Source organism: Tyto alba, unplaced genomic scaffold (genome assembly GCF_018691265.1).
Source record: "Tyto alba isolate M040663 unplaced genomic scaffold, T.alba_DEE_v4.0 Super-Scaffold_6, whole genome shotgun sequence".
Lineage (NCBI taxonomy): Eukaryota > Metazoa > Chordata > Aves > Strigiformes > Tytonidae > Tyto > Tyto alba.
Genome location: NW_024881327.1, coordinates 37525708 through 37545792, shown reverse-complemented (window position 1 = coordinate 37545792; position 20085 = coordinate 37525708). Strand labels below are relative to the sequence as shown.

Here is a 20085-nt window from a genome sequence, read left to right as displayed (position 1 = left end):
GAAATGACACAGAAGTGGTACCGCTTCTAAAATACACATTTCTAAAGTCACACAGTCAGTTGTTTTGAAGATGCTCATTTATAATGCACTGATCCTTAGAAAAGATATGCATTGTAAGACTTACCCTTACAACTTCTACACAAATGTGTCATTGATTTGCCATTGTAAGGGAAGCAAGCACTGAAAACATAATGGAAATATGATTTCTAAAGAATGTTGAGCCAATTAAAAATATTAAGGTTTTTAAACTGAATAATGGAATTCTATGTAATAATACAATTTATTTTAATCTTCATCAGATAAACAGTGTTTCAAATATCTAAGTACAGTATAAGAAAACCAACTTTGTATTTTATCCTAAGTGTTAGGTTTTCACTGACATAGACATTTCTGCAGGGAAGGAAGGGGAAAAAAAGGTAAATTTTTCTTTTGCTCTTTGAGAATTCTGGTGAATTTGCTTCTATGGTAACCAATTAGCCAGAGCTTATTACTCATGTAAAACAGGAACTACTCACATTTTTAAAACCTTCATTTGCAAAACAGCATGTCTAAATGATAAAGTTAGATTTCTTTCCCAAGACCACAAGTCTTCTTTGTAGGTGGAAACAACTAAGTTTAAAGTTTAAAAACCAAGGGAAATGGTGCTCCTAGGCAGCAGCATCCATCCACGCTAAAAGCAAATATTTGTTTTTGAAGGAGAGAATGGCTGTCCCCGGAGCAGCCAGCTTAGCAAAAGCAGGAATGGAAGGGCAGAGCTCATCTTTTATGGAAGTCAGATAAATTTCATGCTCTTTAACATCGACTGTGACTGCAGGCTTTTCACTGAAGCCTGGCTCCTTCCCCAGTGTGAACAAAATAGGAAAAGCGATTAAAGTTCACTCAGTACTGGACAGCAGGAGGCAACTGCTCCGGTATCTTCAGCTGAGGGAGAGGGCGAGAGGGCTCTTTAATAAGACTTGTGAGGCTTCTTTGAAGAAAAGAAATAGGACTCATAGGGCCTATAGATGCCTACACTAACATTCATTCATTTCCTGTACTTCATATGGCTTCTTTGACACATTGTAATATTGTCATCCCCTTCATTAAAATGTTCATTATGAAAGGGGAAGGAGAGAAAATGTAGCTGTTAACTGGAGTCAAGGGTCAGCAAGTTCTGCTGTGAGCAAAGGGCTCAGTGCTGCTTCAGATAATAGTGGCAGCTCTAGGGCAGATGCGACAGAGAGACGGAAAATGGAAATATGGACCTTACAAATTGTCCTGTTTAGTGTTCCATCTTGTGATGGACAAGAGTCTTGAGCATCCTGACAAGTCTTGGAAGGCTGAAGTGGCTAGCAGATCCTTCTGGATCTTGCCTTTTGGCTTTTTCCCTCTGTCTCTGTCTCTTTTTCTCTTTATCCCTGTTTTAAGTTGTGCAATCAGTATTCACACATTCTTATAACTAATAGGATTAGAGGCGTTGCAAAGGGATTTGAACAAGATAATTAGTTTACTGCTTAGCCCACAATATAACAGGCAAAACCCCTCTGAGAAAAGGCAGACAAAATGGGTCAGAAAATGTGTGGGAAATGAGGTAAGGCCTCTCAAACAGGGCCTCAATCAGCTGTACCATTATGAAAGAGTCCTGGAGTATTCATTCATTACTTCAGACTGTTGACTTTTTTGGCTTGGCCACCAGAGATGTCAAGGAAGGAGACTGAGCCAAGCAGTGGGAAATGTTGCTGGACACCAAAGAGTCTGTTTCAAGTGCTTAAATGCAGTTTCATGTTCTTTGCCACCATACCACACAGAGCAACACTGGAAAATCAAAGCACCCAGCCTCAAGTACATTACAGACCTGAGGCTGTAAAAGCAAAGCTTCTGGAAACCTTGGGCTTCGCATGCTCAGAGAGAGACAGACAACTGGATTACCGCATCAGGAAACTTACTTTATATTTACTGTTATGTTTGAACCTCTATCTAGCAGAGCTATTTAAAACATAAACTTCCTATCAGTGAGTTGAAGTGTTCCTTTGAAATACATCTTTTCTAACTTTAAGATGTGCCACACAGAAAAAGCCCCCCCAGAAAAATAAAAGTCCCCCACTGCCCCCTCTTGGTAACACCAGTATGGTGTGTAAATGACTAAGTGATGGTACTTGGTTTCCAGAGGTGCAGCAGACTATACTTCAAAGTTTGTGCCTACTTTTTTTTTTTTTTTTTCCCTACCTGTGAAACTTGTATGAACCACCAGTCTGATCAAAGCTGCCAGAAGCTGTTAGAAGACATGTCGACCTGGGCTTACTTGTGCATGGTAACGTAGAGGTACCTTCTCTTCAGTGGAAGAAACAGCAGGAGCTGCTCTAATGAACTGTCCAGCAGCTCCATCTCGAACTCTATATAGATCTAGAGGTGAGAAGAGGTTAATCCATAGGGGAACTAGTTAGGAGAGCAAAGCAAAAAATACCAGGGAGTTGTATGAACAAAACTCAACTTGAAGTCAGAGATGGTTGCTGATATTTTCTGTTTCTTTTAAGGAAACTCTCCTTTTAATCTATTGCTTTTTGTGTCAGCTTGTAAGTTTGAAATACTTCAGCTGCTGTGCAGGAGTATGCAATATGTACAATACAGAATGTCATGTTGCCTATAGAAAATTGATCTCATGTTCATTTTAAATGCTTATTTCTGATGGAGATTAGATTCCTAATTTTAAGATTAGACTCACTTTTATTTCAGCATAGGGATTTATTACTATACTCTTTATCTGCTCATAAATGTAAAGAAGACAAAGACGTTCACTATTAGACATGTACATACCTGTGAGTAATATGAAATCCTTATACTGTAATCCTAACTGTTGTGATTTTCATCATTAAGTGCATTTATCCCTGGAGTTCTATCCCATTTTTAATTTTTAAAAAATCTGGCAGTTTCTCTTTGTTATTTAAATTCTTTTTCTGCAATTCCCTGTTCAACTGCAAGCTAAGATATCCTCTTTGCCTCAGCTGGGAATCTCTATTTTCTGTTGCTTATTATTGTATGTATGAAAAAGGGAATCTTGAATATTGAAAGTATTGTGGAAAAAAGACCCTCTGAGATATTTTCTGGTTCTTCAGATCAGACACTGTACCATATATATGTTTACCTATGGGGAGGGTAATTGCCCACTGGAAGTGAATTGTGTCTCTAAAAAACAAAACAAAAATAAAAACCCAGAGACAGAAATTGCTATACGTATGTAGGAGAAGTCTATATAAGACTCTTCTTGTTCGATATAAAAAGTGGTGTTAATCAGTATTATTAATAATATATATCTATAATGAAATTTCAGCTAAGTTAGAGAAAAAGGAAAGTGAAAGCATTCAGAAGAATAAAATATATGTATTAATCAGAGCATTTATTTTTAAGAATAGCCCTAATACCTGAATAAAATCAATATGACTGACAGACAAACTTATGGTTTATTTTGTATGTCCATGATGTTTTGAATGCTGGCTTTGAATCTATTAAGTCCTTCTCCTCGGGGTACCAGAATTTTAAGTCCTATTTAGGGTAAGATTATCTAATACCTCTTTTCAAGTCTATATTTCTATATCATTTCTTATGTTGGGTTAAATTGTTCAATTAGTACAGCTCATAAAAACATTTCTGGACATATTTTCCCTTCAGATATTTGTGTAATACATGATATCAGTGAGGAAAATGTGGCTTATCTTCACTATTTATAGATGTGGATGGGAATATGCTTAACAGAGGGCAAAAGAGATAGGGGAGAAGAAACTGCAAAAAAAAAAAAAATATATATTCTGCCTATCTGGGGCTTAATTAGATATTCTGTTTCCTTACTGAATGCTGAATTTGATCTTTTCATTTTCACAGATTGCAGACCTTTCATTCTCACCCACGGTTTAGTTAAAACTGATACTAAAGGAAAATATTTGAATATTTTTATTCCTGTTTGGAGAAAACATTTGTAGACATATTCTCATGACTCACTACCACTGCAGTCCAGCTCACAGACTTACTCAGTCAGAAGTCAGGGATGAATCCTTATCTGCGTTTACTGTAGCTCTTCCAGTGTATATTTTAACTATTTTTGATTCTTCCCAGTAGATCTACCACCTACCGTGCTGTTCTTGGTAGCACAGTTCCTGTGTTATTCTGCAAGGATGCGGACTTGACACAAAATTTTGTAGTATCATCTTGAATGATCAGTACTCCTCAAATACTGACCTTCTGCCTCAAAGCTTTCCCAGTAACCGTCCAGGAGCTGGACGACAATTCTGTCTCTCAGAAAATTCCTTTAAATGTTGTTATAAGGACTGCTAGGGAGACATGTGTGAGGACTTTGCAATTTCAAAATTAAAATCCCCATTTTTTTACAGGGGGTAACTAAGGAATTGTCAAGATCCAACTCTCCAAAGAAAACCCAAAAAACAGCACCAGTTTTGTTAAACATAAAAGATAATTTTGTCAAGGACTCACACATTGTCCAGTTTCCTTAAATATTATTTGTGATGTCACAGTGATAGTTTGTTACAGAGTAAGATGATAATTTATAGAGTGATTATGGAAAATTCTTTTCCTACTTTCTTGTTCTATCTGTCCATCTGAGGAGGATTTTGTCTTTGTTCATATATGCTTAAATTAGGGAAACCTATGATTAAAATGTGTTCAATGCTGGTTTCAGTAATTAGTTTGTGACTCAAAGATCTATCTGATCACATGTTTAACAATAAGCTTGTGAATAGTTACAGTGAATTCAGTGGGATTTAAGCACATACTTTGAATTGTAGATGGTTCAGTGCTTTCCTGAATTGGGATGAGATTATTTGTATGTTTGTGGTTTAATAAGAGTTATGTTTAGCTGAGTTAGTGCAATTTTTCATCCCCCATCTCTGAAGATGCTGTACCATAACATTTACACTTCATATTGTCACAGTCCATCTTACAAGAGTGTAATAGATTTTCATTTAGTTGATACTGAAGAGCTTTGAAGAGTAATGCTTTTGTTTGTTTTCAGAATTAGAGGGGATGAGTATTCTCTTAAATATACTTCATTCTTAACCTATCAAAATTAGGGTTATTGATTAGTTTAAAAAAGCAAAACAAAACAAAAACCAAAGCAAAATCCCTAGAAATTATGATTAATGAGTTTGATTTTGAGGTTTATTTTTTGTGTGTGTTTTGGGTTTGTTGGGTTTCTTTTAAGGTCAAAAAATAGTAGTATTGTTTCAGTACACCCTGTTTTTGTGAGTGAGGAATGAGAGGTAAAGGATTGGCTCAGGCATGTCTGGAGGTGTGGTAGAAGATGTGCAATAAGTGGTTTTGGTCACACTCTTGGAACCTGTGTTCATTGAAAACAGTTTTTCACTCTATAAGTAGCACAGCAGAAGCTGAACTCAAACTTATCTGCCTGTTTTCAAGACAGATACTTTCTGTCTTGAAAAAGTTTCTTCAAATGAGGCATAAATACTGGTAAATAGTAGGTCTATATAGAAACTACTTACCACGTCTATATATCTTCCAAATCTCCTTAAACTTGTAGAATAGATAATTCAAAAAAGTTGTGACTGACCTGAATTTACTATAAACAACTTAGCTTTAGATTGGGGAAATCAAGTTGTGTATTTCTCATGCAATGGTTAAGACTTAAATCAGGAAATCATGCTGACAAATGAAGTGAATGGGAACAGGATACAGAGTTTATGTGATTTAATACATTGTCCTAAATATGTTAGATGTATATATAACTCTATAGAAATTTTAGCTCTTTACTGCCATAAAGCCGTGACTTTCTTAAGTGATATATCTTCAGTAATTCTACAGTATTTTGATTCATAAAAGTTGGGTAGCTTGAAAGGGGTTTAAAAATGCATTTTAGTAGGCCTTTTGACAGATGTGATTTAAAAGCTTAGAGAAAGCAATACACCTGTCACTTTTAATTGCAGAAAGCTTTCCATCTATTAACTTTATTTTGCCAGAGCCTTCTAATGAAAAAGTTCCAGTATCTAATTTAATTTAATTTTCTTTGGGTTTGCCAGAAGAGCAATTAGTTTTTAAAACTTCCAACTATTAACTTGTGCTTCAGAAATCAGTCTCTATCTTATATACCATTAAGTTTCATCATATGCTTGTCATACCTTAGGAACATCTTGATATCCTTGAAGAAATGTGGCAGTGAAATGTAGACATATTGTCTGTAGCACTAGGTAGGGTTTACAAATACAAATGTTCCTATGATTGGGTTATTCCTATCCATCATTAGATTGCATATCTCTGGAGCTATAAGTACATCTGTGCCTGGCAGGCTTGTGTTATCACCAGTGCATATGGGGACCATGTGTCAGTCTTCCAACAAAGATATATAGCCTTGTGTAGAAGTAGAATTGGATATGCTTGTATTTCAGCCTCTAAATCAATTTCTGGGACCTTTCCTACAGATGTTGGAAGCTGTAGGTCTGTAAAACTGTATACTGTAATATGAACTGCAACAGAAGAATAAGCATGAGTGGGAATTAGCCATATGGCAATAGATAACAAGTGCAGTGGAGACTGTGTAGAAGCAAACCCTCACACCTTCTCAGCTATCTGTGTAAATATCATTTAAATTCAGTCACCTCAGAGTTCTGAGCTGGTCCTGTTCTCAGAGCAGATCTGTTCTTACTCAGCTAAAAGAGTACAGATACATGCACTTGCCATTGTAAGATACATGTCCTAGGATTTTTGAGCTGGCAAAACTCTTACCAATTTCCTTAGAAGTATGAATGGGTTTACATAGACTGCTTTAGCAGAAAGCCTGGCTGTGTAGGGCCGAGCTGTTGTTCCCTTTAAGGGCTATTACTGATATGAGTGCAATGTCATGTGTTCTTATATTTAGATGTATTTCTTAAATCCTATTTTTTTTTTTTTTTTTAATTTATGCTTTAAACAAAATGCAATCAATTTAAGTCTTTAAATGTTTCATGGTATATTTCAGAATTAGTCCCCAAGCAATAGGGAAGATTATGCATTATTTCTTGGGGGTTTTTAAAGTACATTTAATAGCTCTTTTTTCCCATTACCATAACTGTCCTCAGTCTCTGTATGGTTATCTAGACCTCTCTGTCCTGAAGTCATCTGTTTACGCACCAGAAGAGTGTATAATAGCTTGTGAATGGAGACATCAGTGTCACCCTTATTCATCCTAGGTATGCTGGCTCTCATTTCATTGCAATTATTTCACTGATATCCATCATATCTAACTACCTTTGTGCCCCTAAATAGCAAAACAAAACAAACCTCTTCCTAAAAAAAAAAAAAAAATATGTCATACAACAAAAAGGTCCCACCAGACCTCATACACAGTCTCTTTTTATCCTAATTATTCGGGCTTCTCAGTAGGATTTTCTGGAAATTTACTTGAGCAGAAGCTCTATCAGCTACTTAGAAGAGTCTGGAAAACGGTTGAAGGGAAAGAATTTTGCATGGAAGCAATTTGGAAAAAAGACTTGAAGACCTTCAGATAGAGGAAAAAAGTCTGAAGAAAGGAGGGGTGATGAGTTTTTAAAGTGCAATTAAGAGCAGGCACTCTTCATTGGTGACAGTGGAAAAATGCAGACCTGGAACAGAAAATCTGAGAAAAAAAAAACAAAAAATCCAGTCCAAAAAAACTATCCAGTTATTCAACCTAAATAATTGAGCTTGTTCTTACTATTTTGTATTTCATTATCAGAGAAGTGGAGGATGATATGAACACACATGTTTCTGTTATTAGCTTGCTCATACAACAGCTTAAAGTCCTAGTTCTTTGTGCCAGAAACCCAATGGCGGTAAGCATTGTACAAAACAGAGTTTAAAAAAAAAAAAAATCAACACAGCGTAAAACAAACCAAAGTGTTTCTGTGCAAGATATTACAGTGTAAGAAATGGCAGATGGTTATAAGCAGATGGGTGAAGCTCAGGAAAACAATGATATAATATTGGTCATCTTGATAAACAGTAATTATGATGGTAGCTTAGCTGTTGTCAATTTTTTTAATCATTCAAGGTAATCCTTTTATAATTTGCTTTGGTTTCTTTTACTGTTCTTAGTGCACTTTTTGGCACTGTCAGGCAACAGCCTCAAAGCCTGGAGCATCAGTGCTTCACATATATTATGTGACTACACACATATTGTATAAAACTAAGACTGTACAATAAATCTGTCTTGTTAAGCAATCAGCCAGTCTCAAGAGACATTCCCAAAATTGCATCTTTTGACTCAAGTGAAGGAAGAGCGAGCACAGTGCCATTCAACATTAATGATCTGCAAGATCATTTCTAGTTTACTCTCCAAATTTTGGCTGTCCCTTGAAAAACTGTTCAAAGTTAGTTTCACTGTTAGGAGACGCTTGAAGGACTCAGCTTATTATTAGACTAACAGTTTGGGCCTACACTTGATGAAAAATGTCTGTGTCCAGGGATGTAATTATTACTTGCCTGTATTGGAATAGTGGCTATGCATAATGGGGCTGGATCAGGAATCTGCTCTGCTCCATTTTTAACAAAGAGAGAAATTGCCATGGTTCACTGAGTGATATTTCAGTAGAGAGTATACAGGATTATAGACTGTGTAGTGAAACTAGACAACATACCAGACAACCTTTCAATCAGTTCCTGAAAGTGTTTATGGTTTCAATTCTGAAGCAGGTGAAACAATATTAAATATTAAAGACATGTTGACAGCTGAAAATTCCTGCTAAAAAAGAAGTTTTGTTACAGGGAAAGGTAGTGATAGATTTTTCAGATACTGTTGGAGACGTCTTTTGGAAAGTTAAGTAAGCCATCTCATCTATTCTTAATGTGAGTGGATCCCCAAATCAGGCCAAATGGATGTTTCAGTCATGCATATGCTGACTGTGTAACATACCAGAAGATGTGAAAGTTACCTGGCAACATCTTGCTTTATCCTTTTTAAATCCTTAACTTGTAGTGCATTTTTAAGTCTATCAAGTGTAATAGTTGATTAAAAATTAATCACCAAATCACCTATCAGAGACTGGTGGAATTAAAATAGCAGAATCTTCACTCTTTCCTTGCAAAGAAATGGTCTTTTGTGGCCTTGTGTGAAAAAATAACACATAAAGGTTAAAGTTATTTTCTATTTTGCCTTCAATTCCAACCTGGTTAAATAAAAAGGAGGGAAAAATGCGTGAACAAAACCATAGATGCTTTACAAATTTTTGTCTGGACTAAATTATCATTTTTGAAACATTAAATTCAGGCTATACAGCCGTATGGCTAAAAGTCATCTCCCACTGCAAAATCCAAGTAGGGTTGTAGGTCAGCAATACCCTCACACTTCACAGCCATGCTGCTGTCTTGGGCGCTGTTAGGGGAACAGCACTGCTACTAGAAATGCGTGACAAGCAGCAGTCAGTAAATGTCGCTCAGTACCTTCCTTCAGCTTGACCAATCTGAGATTCTATGAGGGACAAAGAATTGGTGAGTTTTTATTTGGGGGGGTGGGGAGTGAGGGGTGAGGGGGGTGGGTGTTCTTAAGAGCTTCAAGTTTTTCTTTCAAAGATCTTTTTTGATAAAGAGGATTACATCGAAGCCAAATTTGAAGTAGTATAGCAATTCTCTCTCTTTGAAATTGTGGGTGGTCCTTTCCTCTTTAGGAGCTACAACGTGTAATTATTTCTATTTTTTTTTTTTGGTAGTCCAAAACAAAAGACAATTACATATTCATTTAGTGGAACTGACTAATAAAGACTGCTTTCCTTTTCAAAAATAATTTCTAAGACTCCAGTAAAATACTTGTGTGGTCATAACACTCCTATTTTATTTCACAATTAGCGTTTGCCACACTAGGACACTCTACTGTCATAAAGAATAAATGGTGAAGGTCCTTAAGCAATTATTTTCAAATGGTACCAGAGTATACAAATTGATTTAAGTGCACTTTTGGAGACATTGTAGAGTAGAATTGATTTTGTGGCCCATAGATTAACTTTCATGCCAAGACTGAGACTGGAGGTTTTGGCTTATTCCAAACCCCAAATATGATCCTATTAAAAAGTAAGAAGGCCTAGTACTTGCACTCTGTGCTATTTTAATTCTGCAGAAACTACTAATTACTAATATCAAAATTATAAACAAGTCAATATCATATTATATGGGATAGGTATGATGAGTCAGGCTGTTTCTCAAACAATAAAAGATTAGTGCTAATTGTCAGCAGTTAAATTTTTGATGACTTACACTAAATATTAAGGCTGAAGGTACTGATAAACTCTGGAGATTACCAGTCTACCAGTACTCCTATTATGTAGTGTGTTAGGTTTTCTCTTTTGCTGTATACATTCTATACTGTATGCATAAATGATATCTACCTCTGCTTTAATAAGTAAATAGATAAAACGGATAGGAATATCTGCTGCTTAAGTAATGCAAATAATAATGTACCAAAATCTATAAGAAGTACATTTTGATTCAATTACAGATTTGTAATTTGATAACAGTTATAAAAACTCAAGTATTAAGAATGAAAGAAACTTCAGTAATATCATTAGAAGTGGTGTAAATAAAAAGTGAGAGATTAAAGTGACCAGGGAAATTCAGTCTGAATATTCTCGGAAAAGAGGAAGATTCATTCCTACCATAGGAATTTGGTGACTCACATAATTCTGTCCATATTGCAGTGGTGATTGCCCTATGTTGTGATATACGGAATATTCACTTGGGCAATGTAGCACACCATGTCAGAGGGAGTGATCCTGCTTTAGCATGAAAATAGATTATGTGTCTACTATGTACAGCATCTGAATCTCTAGGGAGTCAACAGAGCAAATGGAAATTAGTGATGCAGAGAACCTGCAATTCTGTGATCTAAATTTTTCTCATCTGCTTTATGACCCTCAGCATGGTACTAATACTGCCACTGATATATATACTACCTTGGTTTCTCCATCTGTAAAATGAGGTTAACAATACCTTTCTCAGACATGAAATTTTATTCCTTCTATGGGAAGCTGTTTGGAATGATGGTATGACCAGCAGTAATGATTTACAGAATTAATGTGAGATTTTATAATGCATATTTTTGGTCTTCACAAGGAGATAAACATGTGCCTAGAGACATAGAGGCTACTGCTGATAGTATCGGATGCCTTTTGTATCCTCATTATGAAGAGGAATAGCTGCATTGGATGTTTTACTGAAGAACAGAAAAAAAAATCATTGAAATTATTAGGAGGCTAAATTGTTTATTTCATAGTCAAAGAATAACGTTCTGGCAGAGTTCTTGGTTTTGTTTTGCTTCTTTTCAGAATAAGAGTTTAGACTGAATTGTTAAGTATATATATTTTTAAAACATTTCCTTATTCTGTCTGTCTTAATTGATTTGTAGACCTGCCAAAAAGCTACACCTTACTGAAAGGATATGAGAAGTCATTCGGGTGCAAGGTTATGTTAATAAATAAGTGATGCAGTACTGTAACTTGTTATACAGTGACTCTATAAAGCCAAACATATGTCAGCTTTGTAATAATTAACTGGATAAGCCTCATTTGACTGATGGGAAAGGTACTTACTTGTTTTTATATATTAATATTTTTGCTGAACATGGGATAAAAATCTGTTGTGTTGTAGATTAATGCATTCATGTTTGTTTGGTAAGCTCATGCTACAATTTGATAATTTCTACCATAGTGGAATTCCAAATATGCTTCAATAGGTTCAGTCCACCTGAGCTATTAATTTTAGAGAAACTATCTCTCCAGGATACTGCCCCTGCATTTACACTATAATGTAATACCTCAGTAGCATCTGTATTCCTGAAGACTCTGTACTTTGGTTTGATTCTTGTTACATAGTTCTGCAAATAATTTTCATGCTTATATACCTTAAGACTAGTGTTTTACAAAGCGTGTCTCTGTACCATTCAGAAAGATCTTAGATTCAATTCCTAGTCATACGGGAACTTTGCAATTTAAAAGTATGGTTGTGAGATGATAATTGAAGATTCATGAGTAGTAAAAACAATCTGATCAAAAGTTTTCCGTGGTAACATAAACCACCTAATACAGGGTAGAAATACATATTTATTATCCAAATTTAGAAAGTGGAAAGCTGTCTGGCATTTTAGGAGTGAAATCCAAATCAGAGATTCAGCGAAACACGAAAAAGCTGCTTTGCCATTTCATTCTGTCCTCTCTGCATTGGAAACCCCACTGCTACAGCAGCTTTTAAAAAGAGACGCAGCTGCCAACGTTAACGATAGCATGAAATAATCTCTTTCCATCCTCCTCTTGAGACATATCAAGACACAGTTGAAACTTGGGACTGTGGCTCACTTCTTTTATGCTGTCATGTCACAGCATGTTCTTGCCTACTGGAAGGTCAGTTTTTCCTGCTGGTGTCTTCAAGTGCCTCCCAGCGAGGCAGAGAACTTCTGTTTTCTGTAACACCAAAGCCAGGGGAATCAACAATAGCTCTTGCAAACCTGGGTCTTGCTCTGGAATTAGTTCGAGGTTTTAGATGGCATAACTCATTAAGGTGACTGCGACTGGAGAAGTGTCTCAGGCCATGCAAGACCTCATAGACGTCTCAATGAAGTCCAGAATCCAGCAAGTAGCCTGTACTGGTTTTCACAGGCTCTCTCTGCAAGGAGCTCCGTAATGAACAAGTAGTATCTGCCTTCTCCCTGCCATCTGAATTTCTGTACCTTTTAAGGTGTACTCAGATACGGATATGTTGTAGGAATGCTGAATAATACTAAGGAAAAAGCAAATCATAGTGAAAACAGATGAATGGGAAAGGACTATTTGATATGAATATATTAATTGTTTAGTTAGTTTTATTGTTTTGGGATAAATATCTAATTGATACTTATGTTCATAAAAAGAAGTTGCTACTTGTTCCCCCCAAATCCTCTGATTAGACTAGTAGATGATCATTGTAGGTCCGTTCCAACTGAACTATCCTATATAACTATGAAATATGTGTATATTTTTTTCACCACCTTTCTATTCCAAGAGAAAATCCTCATGTCCAAATTAATATATTTGAGTTTCAGTCAGATGATTTAAAGAAATTCTCATTCTATTTATTTCTTTGACTGCCCTGTATCATTATCTATGATAGTTTGGCACCTTGTATTGGCATGGGAATTTTCATGCAGAATATAATTAGGTAATGTTAAAACTATTGTTTTCCAGTAAGAGAGGAGTACTAAGCAAGGCTTACTTTATTTGTGTCTGTCCTGGGTTTGAGTGTGTGGTGGGGTTTTTTGGTAGCAGGGGAGGGGGGCTATAGGGGTGGCCCCCTGTCATATATATTTAAATAATTATTAAGGACATTGATCATGGAATAGCCATCTTGTGAGCTATTTTTATGAACTGGCGTAAATAAACTGATAAGTATTCAGTACTTAGTTTGACTTAGTATTTCTGCCTTTTCCTTTAAAAATCAGGACACATTACTCATTCCCAGTACACAGTATTTTACAAAGTAGAGAATGGCAGTATAGATTTATGATATCGCTGGTCAGACACAGAGGGAGGTTAAACCATAGAGGAAAATAAAATTACAAGTAATTAAATTTACAAGCAGGTTTGCCATCTTCAAAAGATTTATTATTTCAGAATGAACAATGGTTTTAGCCACACAAGAAAATGGTGATACAACCTTAGCAGTGTGTGATACAGATATTGTATGTGGTACTTCAATTTATATAATTAAAAATTTAGCACTCCTTTTAAGGGTAAATGGGATATTCAACTGGGAACCATACATGGTGAGTAATAAAATAGCTGCAATGCAGTACTGTCTGCATTTTTTAAGTGCTGAAGCACTCTATCAGGCTCATTAATATCAGGTTATCTGAGGGCTTTATCCTCAGATAAAAAAGCAACAACATATGTAAGTTTTTGAGTTTTTCTGTGGGAATAGGTTATTATATTCTATTGATATGAATTTCAAATGTTAGCAGGATTCTAGGTTTTTTTTTTTTTTTCCTAATACACCTCTATGTACTAACCAGTAAATATCTTGAATAGAAATGTACCATTTCTATCTAGTTCTTAGGAAGAATTCAGTAGTAGCAAGGTTTTGGCAAGGTCTTTCTGCTATTTCCACAAAGCACAATGCATTATGATTACTAATTTATTCCAGAGCAAAAAAAAAAAAAAAATTAACTGAATACATAAAATGAAGCTGATTTTGGAGGGGAGAGTGGGGTGAGAGGTTTGATATTTTTTTTGTTACAAATTTTTTTTCCTATTTCATTGGTCTGTGAAGTACAGAAATCTACATTCTTTAAGGCATAATTTCAAATTAGACAAGCTCTACTGTAGTGTCATTGAAAATATCAGAATTACTTCCTTACTCTCTGGAAATCAGTTTAAAAGCTGGGGCATATGTGATTATCTGTATACATTGCACATAAATTGCCTTGACCTGGTTTGTTTAAAAATAAATTGTATTTTATGTAAGCACAATAATTCCCAGATTTACACACACCTGACCTTCTGTGGGGGGAAAATGCATGCAAGGTTTTCAAAGAACCACTATAGTTGGGCAAAAATTAAGAAATTGTTGTGCATTCTCCTGTGTAACTTCACTTAGAGTGGGATTCATCTTGGTTTTGTATATGGATTTGGTTTTCTTGTCTTTCTTTTGAGAAGATGGGGTTGCAGACAGAATATTGCAACTCAGAAGAATGCTTGACATATACACAGCTTAAACATACCTGAAACATTAAACAGGATGGTGCAGTCGCATCTAGAGCAGCACAGGTGCTCATCTGTGCCTTCTCTGAAAAGAGCCTCTTTCAGCTGCTGCCAGCCTAACTTGCCCAGATGGCTTTCTGTGTGCAAATCTGCTATTTAACCCCACCATTACTGTGCCACATTTTGGCTTGAGGAAACGAGCGTGGGAGCTCTCCTTGAGGACATGTCTCCCTAGAAGAGACTGAGGTTACATACAGCAGTTCTGGCCCCGGGCACTGGTTTGGCAACGTATAAGTGGGGAGGTGCGTGGGAGTCTGGGTGCTTAAAGGTGCTCTGCTGGCCGGTGAATGAGATGAATAAAGCCCACAATGTTGCACTAAAGAATTTGCTTGAGCTATCAGTGTTTAAGGTATTCCACTTCAGACTTAACATTTTGGAATACGTCTCTCTAGGAATGATATAATAGACTCAAAAAACAATTTTGTTGAAAGAGGACTGTAGGACAACTAAAATCTGCATGAAGATTAATTAGTCAAAACATCATACAAGACCATTGTGCTTTACATTAAAAAAAAAAAAAAAAAAAAAAAAAAAAGAAAAAGAAAAAAATCTGTAGGATAGCCTTGACTTTATCACTCTAGATGTATACAAAACATTTTTCAATCGATTCCATTGTTCCAGAGGTATGCTGGATTTTGATGTAAGGTCTTGGGCTGTAATAATTGTGGAGAATAATTTGTTCCAATGAAAGTAGCTCAGTCAGATTGCTGGTTTCAAATTGGAAGACAGGTTCATGCCTTTTATTTCAAAATACAGATTTGTTCTTGTTAATGTAGGATGTTCTGTTGTTTAGTGGCTTAAATTTTATTGAAATGCTTAGAGCCTCTTTTATTTTAGGGGTACCAAGTACCATTATCAATTATAGTCAGTATTCATATGCTGCCTCTTTTTGAAATGGGAGATGAAGTTCATATAGTTATTAGTGCAGGAAACAATGACCATCAGGCTGAAAAGGAGGTTTGAACCTTTCTTCACTGCAGAACATAAGCTGCGAAGACAAATCAATGTAACATAATGGCCTGCAAAATTGTCTGGTTTTATCTACAAAATAGATTTTTGCCCCATTTCCCCAGATAGTCACAGAGCACTGTGTGCTGCTTGTGACCATTTTTGTGAGCAATCTAAGAATTGCAGTGGAATTAGTTAAAAACTTTATAAAGAAAGACCACACAGCAACTTCTTACTGAGTCCTAGGTCTGCAGGGTGAAATACAGGTGCAATTCATGCAAGAAGAAAAAGTTGAATGTTTGTTTAAGCCCCTCAAGGTTTTTATAAGAAAACCTTTCTAGACTGAGCAGATGAAAACTTCAAGCAATCAATAAATAATTACTAAAAACTTTCCTGCTATAAGTAGATATAAATTGTGTGTTGAAAATCATATTTTTTATGAGAAATAGAATTTTGCAGTGAAGAAATTAATTAATAACTTACACTTTTGTTACATAAACAGTTTCAAGAAAGTTTCACAAAACAGCAGATGCATTGCAAAAATCTTTGTCTTGGAAAATTTCATTTGCCAACCTTACTTAGCTCTTCACATTTAGAGGGATGATTTAAACAGTGCATTCCAAAGCAAGGTCGGGGACTTTGCAATCAAGTAGTTTACATTTTGAATGTGCTAAAATTAGCAGGGAACACTATACTTTAGTCTACATGAGCCTATGCTACATAGAGATGGTGTTGACCGTGTGGACCCTGCGGTAAATCTAGCATGCGATTAGTCTGCTGTCTTTTGCACATGCGTGCACACAGACTACATATGCAGACATGCAACTTTGGTGAATTGTTTATTGAGGAACCTAGCTCAGTAGCTGTTACTTGTAAGTCCTTGCATTTGTGCTAAGATTTGCACTTAGTCAAGGAAAGAAAGATTTTGACCATTGCTATTTTTTATTATTTTATTTTTTATTATTTATTTACAATTTGTCTCAATCTTGTTCATCTTCCACTTCTTTTTAATTATAAAAAATGGTGAATTATGATACTCTATTAACTGTCATAAAGAGCATAATGCACCATTACCCATTACCTCCTGTAGTATTATTTATGAGTATGGTAGTGATTTACATAGATATATGCATATGAGTATGGTAGTGGTTTACATAGATATATGCATATATCTGTATTATAAACTAATAACTGATCACAATACAAATCACTATTGCTAACTTAACCTCTTTATGCACAATTTTTATATAGGTAAAATGTATTAGTCAATTAAACAGAAGTGTAAATACAGGTATGTGCTGTTTATACTTATAATGGAATTTTTTTTAAAGGAAGTAGGCTGTTAAATCATGTTACCGTAACAAATGCTGAAGGCTGCTTTTTCATTCATTGCCATTGAATTTATTGTCAGAGCAGTGCAGTCATATCCCGTTTCAGAATTACTTAGGAGGCTTGAAAATTAAATCACAGCTCACAGATTCTCTTTCTTCACACACGGTTAATAATAGTAAAATTGTGTCTAGTTTTAAATATACTTTGCAAGATATTGCAGTGCAGTTAGATGCATGAACTATGAATGATTTAGTAAATAGAATGTGATTTTCCATAAATTAACAATAAATTGGATAAAACAAAGTTGCTGTCAGTGTATGTAGAATTATTTTCAAAAGAATTATATTGATATAAATTTTTTCAAAGTCAGGCAATGTGGGGTTTTATAAAGTTCTCATATTATTTTTTTTAAGCTCATAAATCTGAAAGAGATCTTCAGGAGTGATTACTAATAACTGGAAATACGAGCTCATGCTAGATTACATTTTAGGGAAAGAATATGTCAAAAGTATGAATGTTTATGTCTAATCAACTAAATGATTCTTGCTTATTCACTTCATCTGAGCTAGATCTCTTATTTCTATGCACCATTTTGCAATGTTTCTCCTAAAAGCTGTCTCTGAAAAGGTCATCTAAAGTTGTCTCAAAAGCGAGACATTGCGAAACTTCTGCTAGGGGTTGGATTGCTTTTGATGTGCTTTTGGAGTGAAGCTCCTGATTTGGGTTTAGCAGAATGAAATCTAGTTAGCTACAGTAAAACTGATCTGCAAACAGGCTGAAAATCCTAGTATAGAGACAGCCTCTATGCATCTGATTTGATGCTGAATTTTATTTAGATTCTCAAGCAAGCCTCTTCATGTCATTACTTCCGTTCCTCATATTGTCTATAGATAGGTGCATCTCTGAAGGCCTACAAAAGAAAGTCTGATTTCATAATGGTAAGCCACCAGGGTAGAGAGGTCCCTTCAAGGCCTTCAGACATTTGTGAACCATGTATGTGGCAGGTATGTTTGGTCCAGGGTAGCAAACTGTTGTCTGAAGTGACAACAAACTGCAGATGGTGTAGATATAGCAATAACAACTCTAATATATTGGTTATTTCCTATTGAGCTGCATTACTTGTTAATAGCATGTACAAATATTTCTAAATTTCAGAAAAAAGGGCTATTTGTTTATACTGATAGTGAAAAAATACTACTGAATAAGAACTTTGTAAGAATTTTAATAAAATTTCTCATTTGGAAAGATACAAGTTCAGATTGTGTGTTACATCTGGTCATGCAGGGATTTTGGAGGACTATTAGATGTCTGCTGCAGAATGCTTTTTAATGCCTTCTTTTAAAATATATGGTGCTTGCCACTCTGAAACAAAATTCAGAAATAGATTGATCTTGGACATTATACAGCTTGATTGTTGTTTCTTAACAGTTCACTACTTGTTCTTTTTGCCTGTTTTCAATCTTCCTTGCATAAAGCTGAACATACTATTAAACATTTGATGTCATGTTTGAAATGGGTTGAAAAGTGAAATGCCTCAGTTAAAAATTAAATCAGTTTGGCCTTCTTCGTTATTAAAATATATAATACTTCTGCTTTTTGTTTGGCATATATATTGTTGTTTTGTAAAGGAGCAACTTAGTGCAACACAGATAAACTGACTATTTTTGCTGTTTCTTTTTCTTCAATTACGTATCAGTTAATAAATACATATCAGGTAATAAAATAAGCTTCAGTGGAAACTGACTGAGCTGTAATGGCTGAAATTGCTATCTTATATATTCTTTTTGTTATACACAGAAGGAAATATATAAGACAGATTTTAACTTTAATTTAATTTTTTTTTTCTTAGTGATCTTAGTGAAAATCAGATTCAAGCAATACCAAGGAAGGCATTCCGAGGAGCAGTAGACATAAAAAATCTGTAAGTATTTTCCTCCTCTTTGTATATATTCTGATGATAATGCTTTGTCAATACAGTGTCCTTTTGTTGTATCAGAAATCTTTTTCCTCATCACTTTTATAGTTGCTTAAGGAATCTCTGCATAAAACCAACATGTACCACTTGTTTTGGCAAAATACTTTATATTAAGCATCATATAATTGTCCTATATGTAATCTAAAACATTGAAATGGAGTTGAAGACACTATAACTATTTGTTTATGGTAACCTGAATTTAATATCTGAATGTCAGGCTATTTTAAATATTTCATTGTTTCATGTAGAAAAAATCATTTTGCCTTGGTTCTAAGAGTTTGACTTTTGTTTGCTTGTATGAAAGAAAGAAAGAAAAATCATAATGTTATCTAGTTTTGATAGCATATATTTTTGTACTTGTGTGACTAGTTTTCTTACACAGTTTTCTTCTGTGGTAAAATAAGTCTTTTCTAAAAGACAGATACTCGCTTTCCTAGAGATAGTGACCCTGAAGTTCATGGGCAGGTTTTGAATCCTTATGGCTTCTAAATGTGGAAATATGTGAGTTTCAAGACAAAGGAAAGCAGTGACTTTTTGACTTTCTGTTTAGAGTGTTAGATCAGTTTACTGGACTGAAAAAGCTGAACAACCTGAATACTGTGATGAACTTGTATAGTAGGAAATGTAAGGTCATGCACTCAAAACCTATAACCCCTGCTGTAAGCTGAGGACTCATCACTTACAACCAACCAACAAAGACAGAGGATATACACTAGTGGCTTCCCGAAAGACTACAGAGCCGCCAGTGCCATGCAGCTGTGAAAAAATATAATTGCTGTCCTACATGGCATCAATAAAAATAGGGAAGTATTAGGCCATTATATGATGCTTTCATGTAATTTCTATTGAAATACTTTTTATTAATTCAACTTGCCAGTGTTGAAAGACAGATGAACTTTTTGGTTGTTCTAGTTGTACTACTTTGAAAACAGAATACACTGTGATTACAAAGGGGAAAACATGATGTTGTATCCCCAGTAAGAGGGGACTGGACAGGAAGACCTTTGTGTTTCTGTCTTCCTGTGATGTACATTGCTTCATTCTGCTGCCCACAGCACTGCACACAAATAGATTAGGAGGACATTTTTCAAAGGTTTAGCA

General features: G+C 35.3%; 1 protein-coding gene across 18 annotated transcripts in view; it reads left to right on the top strand.

The window, feature by feature from the left end:
* Positions 1-20085, top strand: part of SLIT2 (slit guidance ligand 2) — a 262325-nt gene that overhangs the window by 131863 nt on the left and 110377 nt on the right. For all 18 annotated transcript variants that reach the window (XM_042807975.1, XM_042807973.1, XM_042807969.1 and 15 more), the window contains exon 5: positions 18859-18930. In XM_042807975.1, the coding sequence (XP_042663909.1) occupies positions 18859-18930 (72 nt within the window). The remainder of the gene's footprint in view (positions 1-18858; positions 18931-20085) is intronic.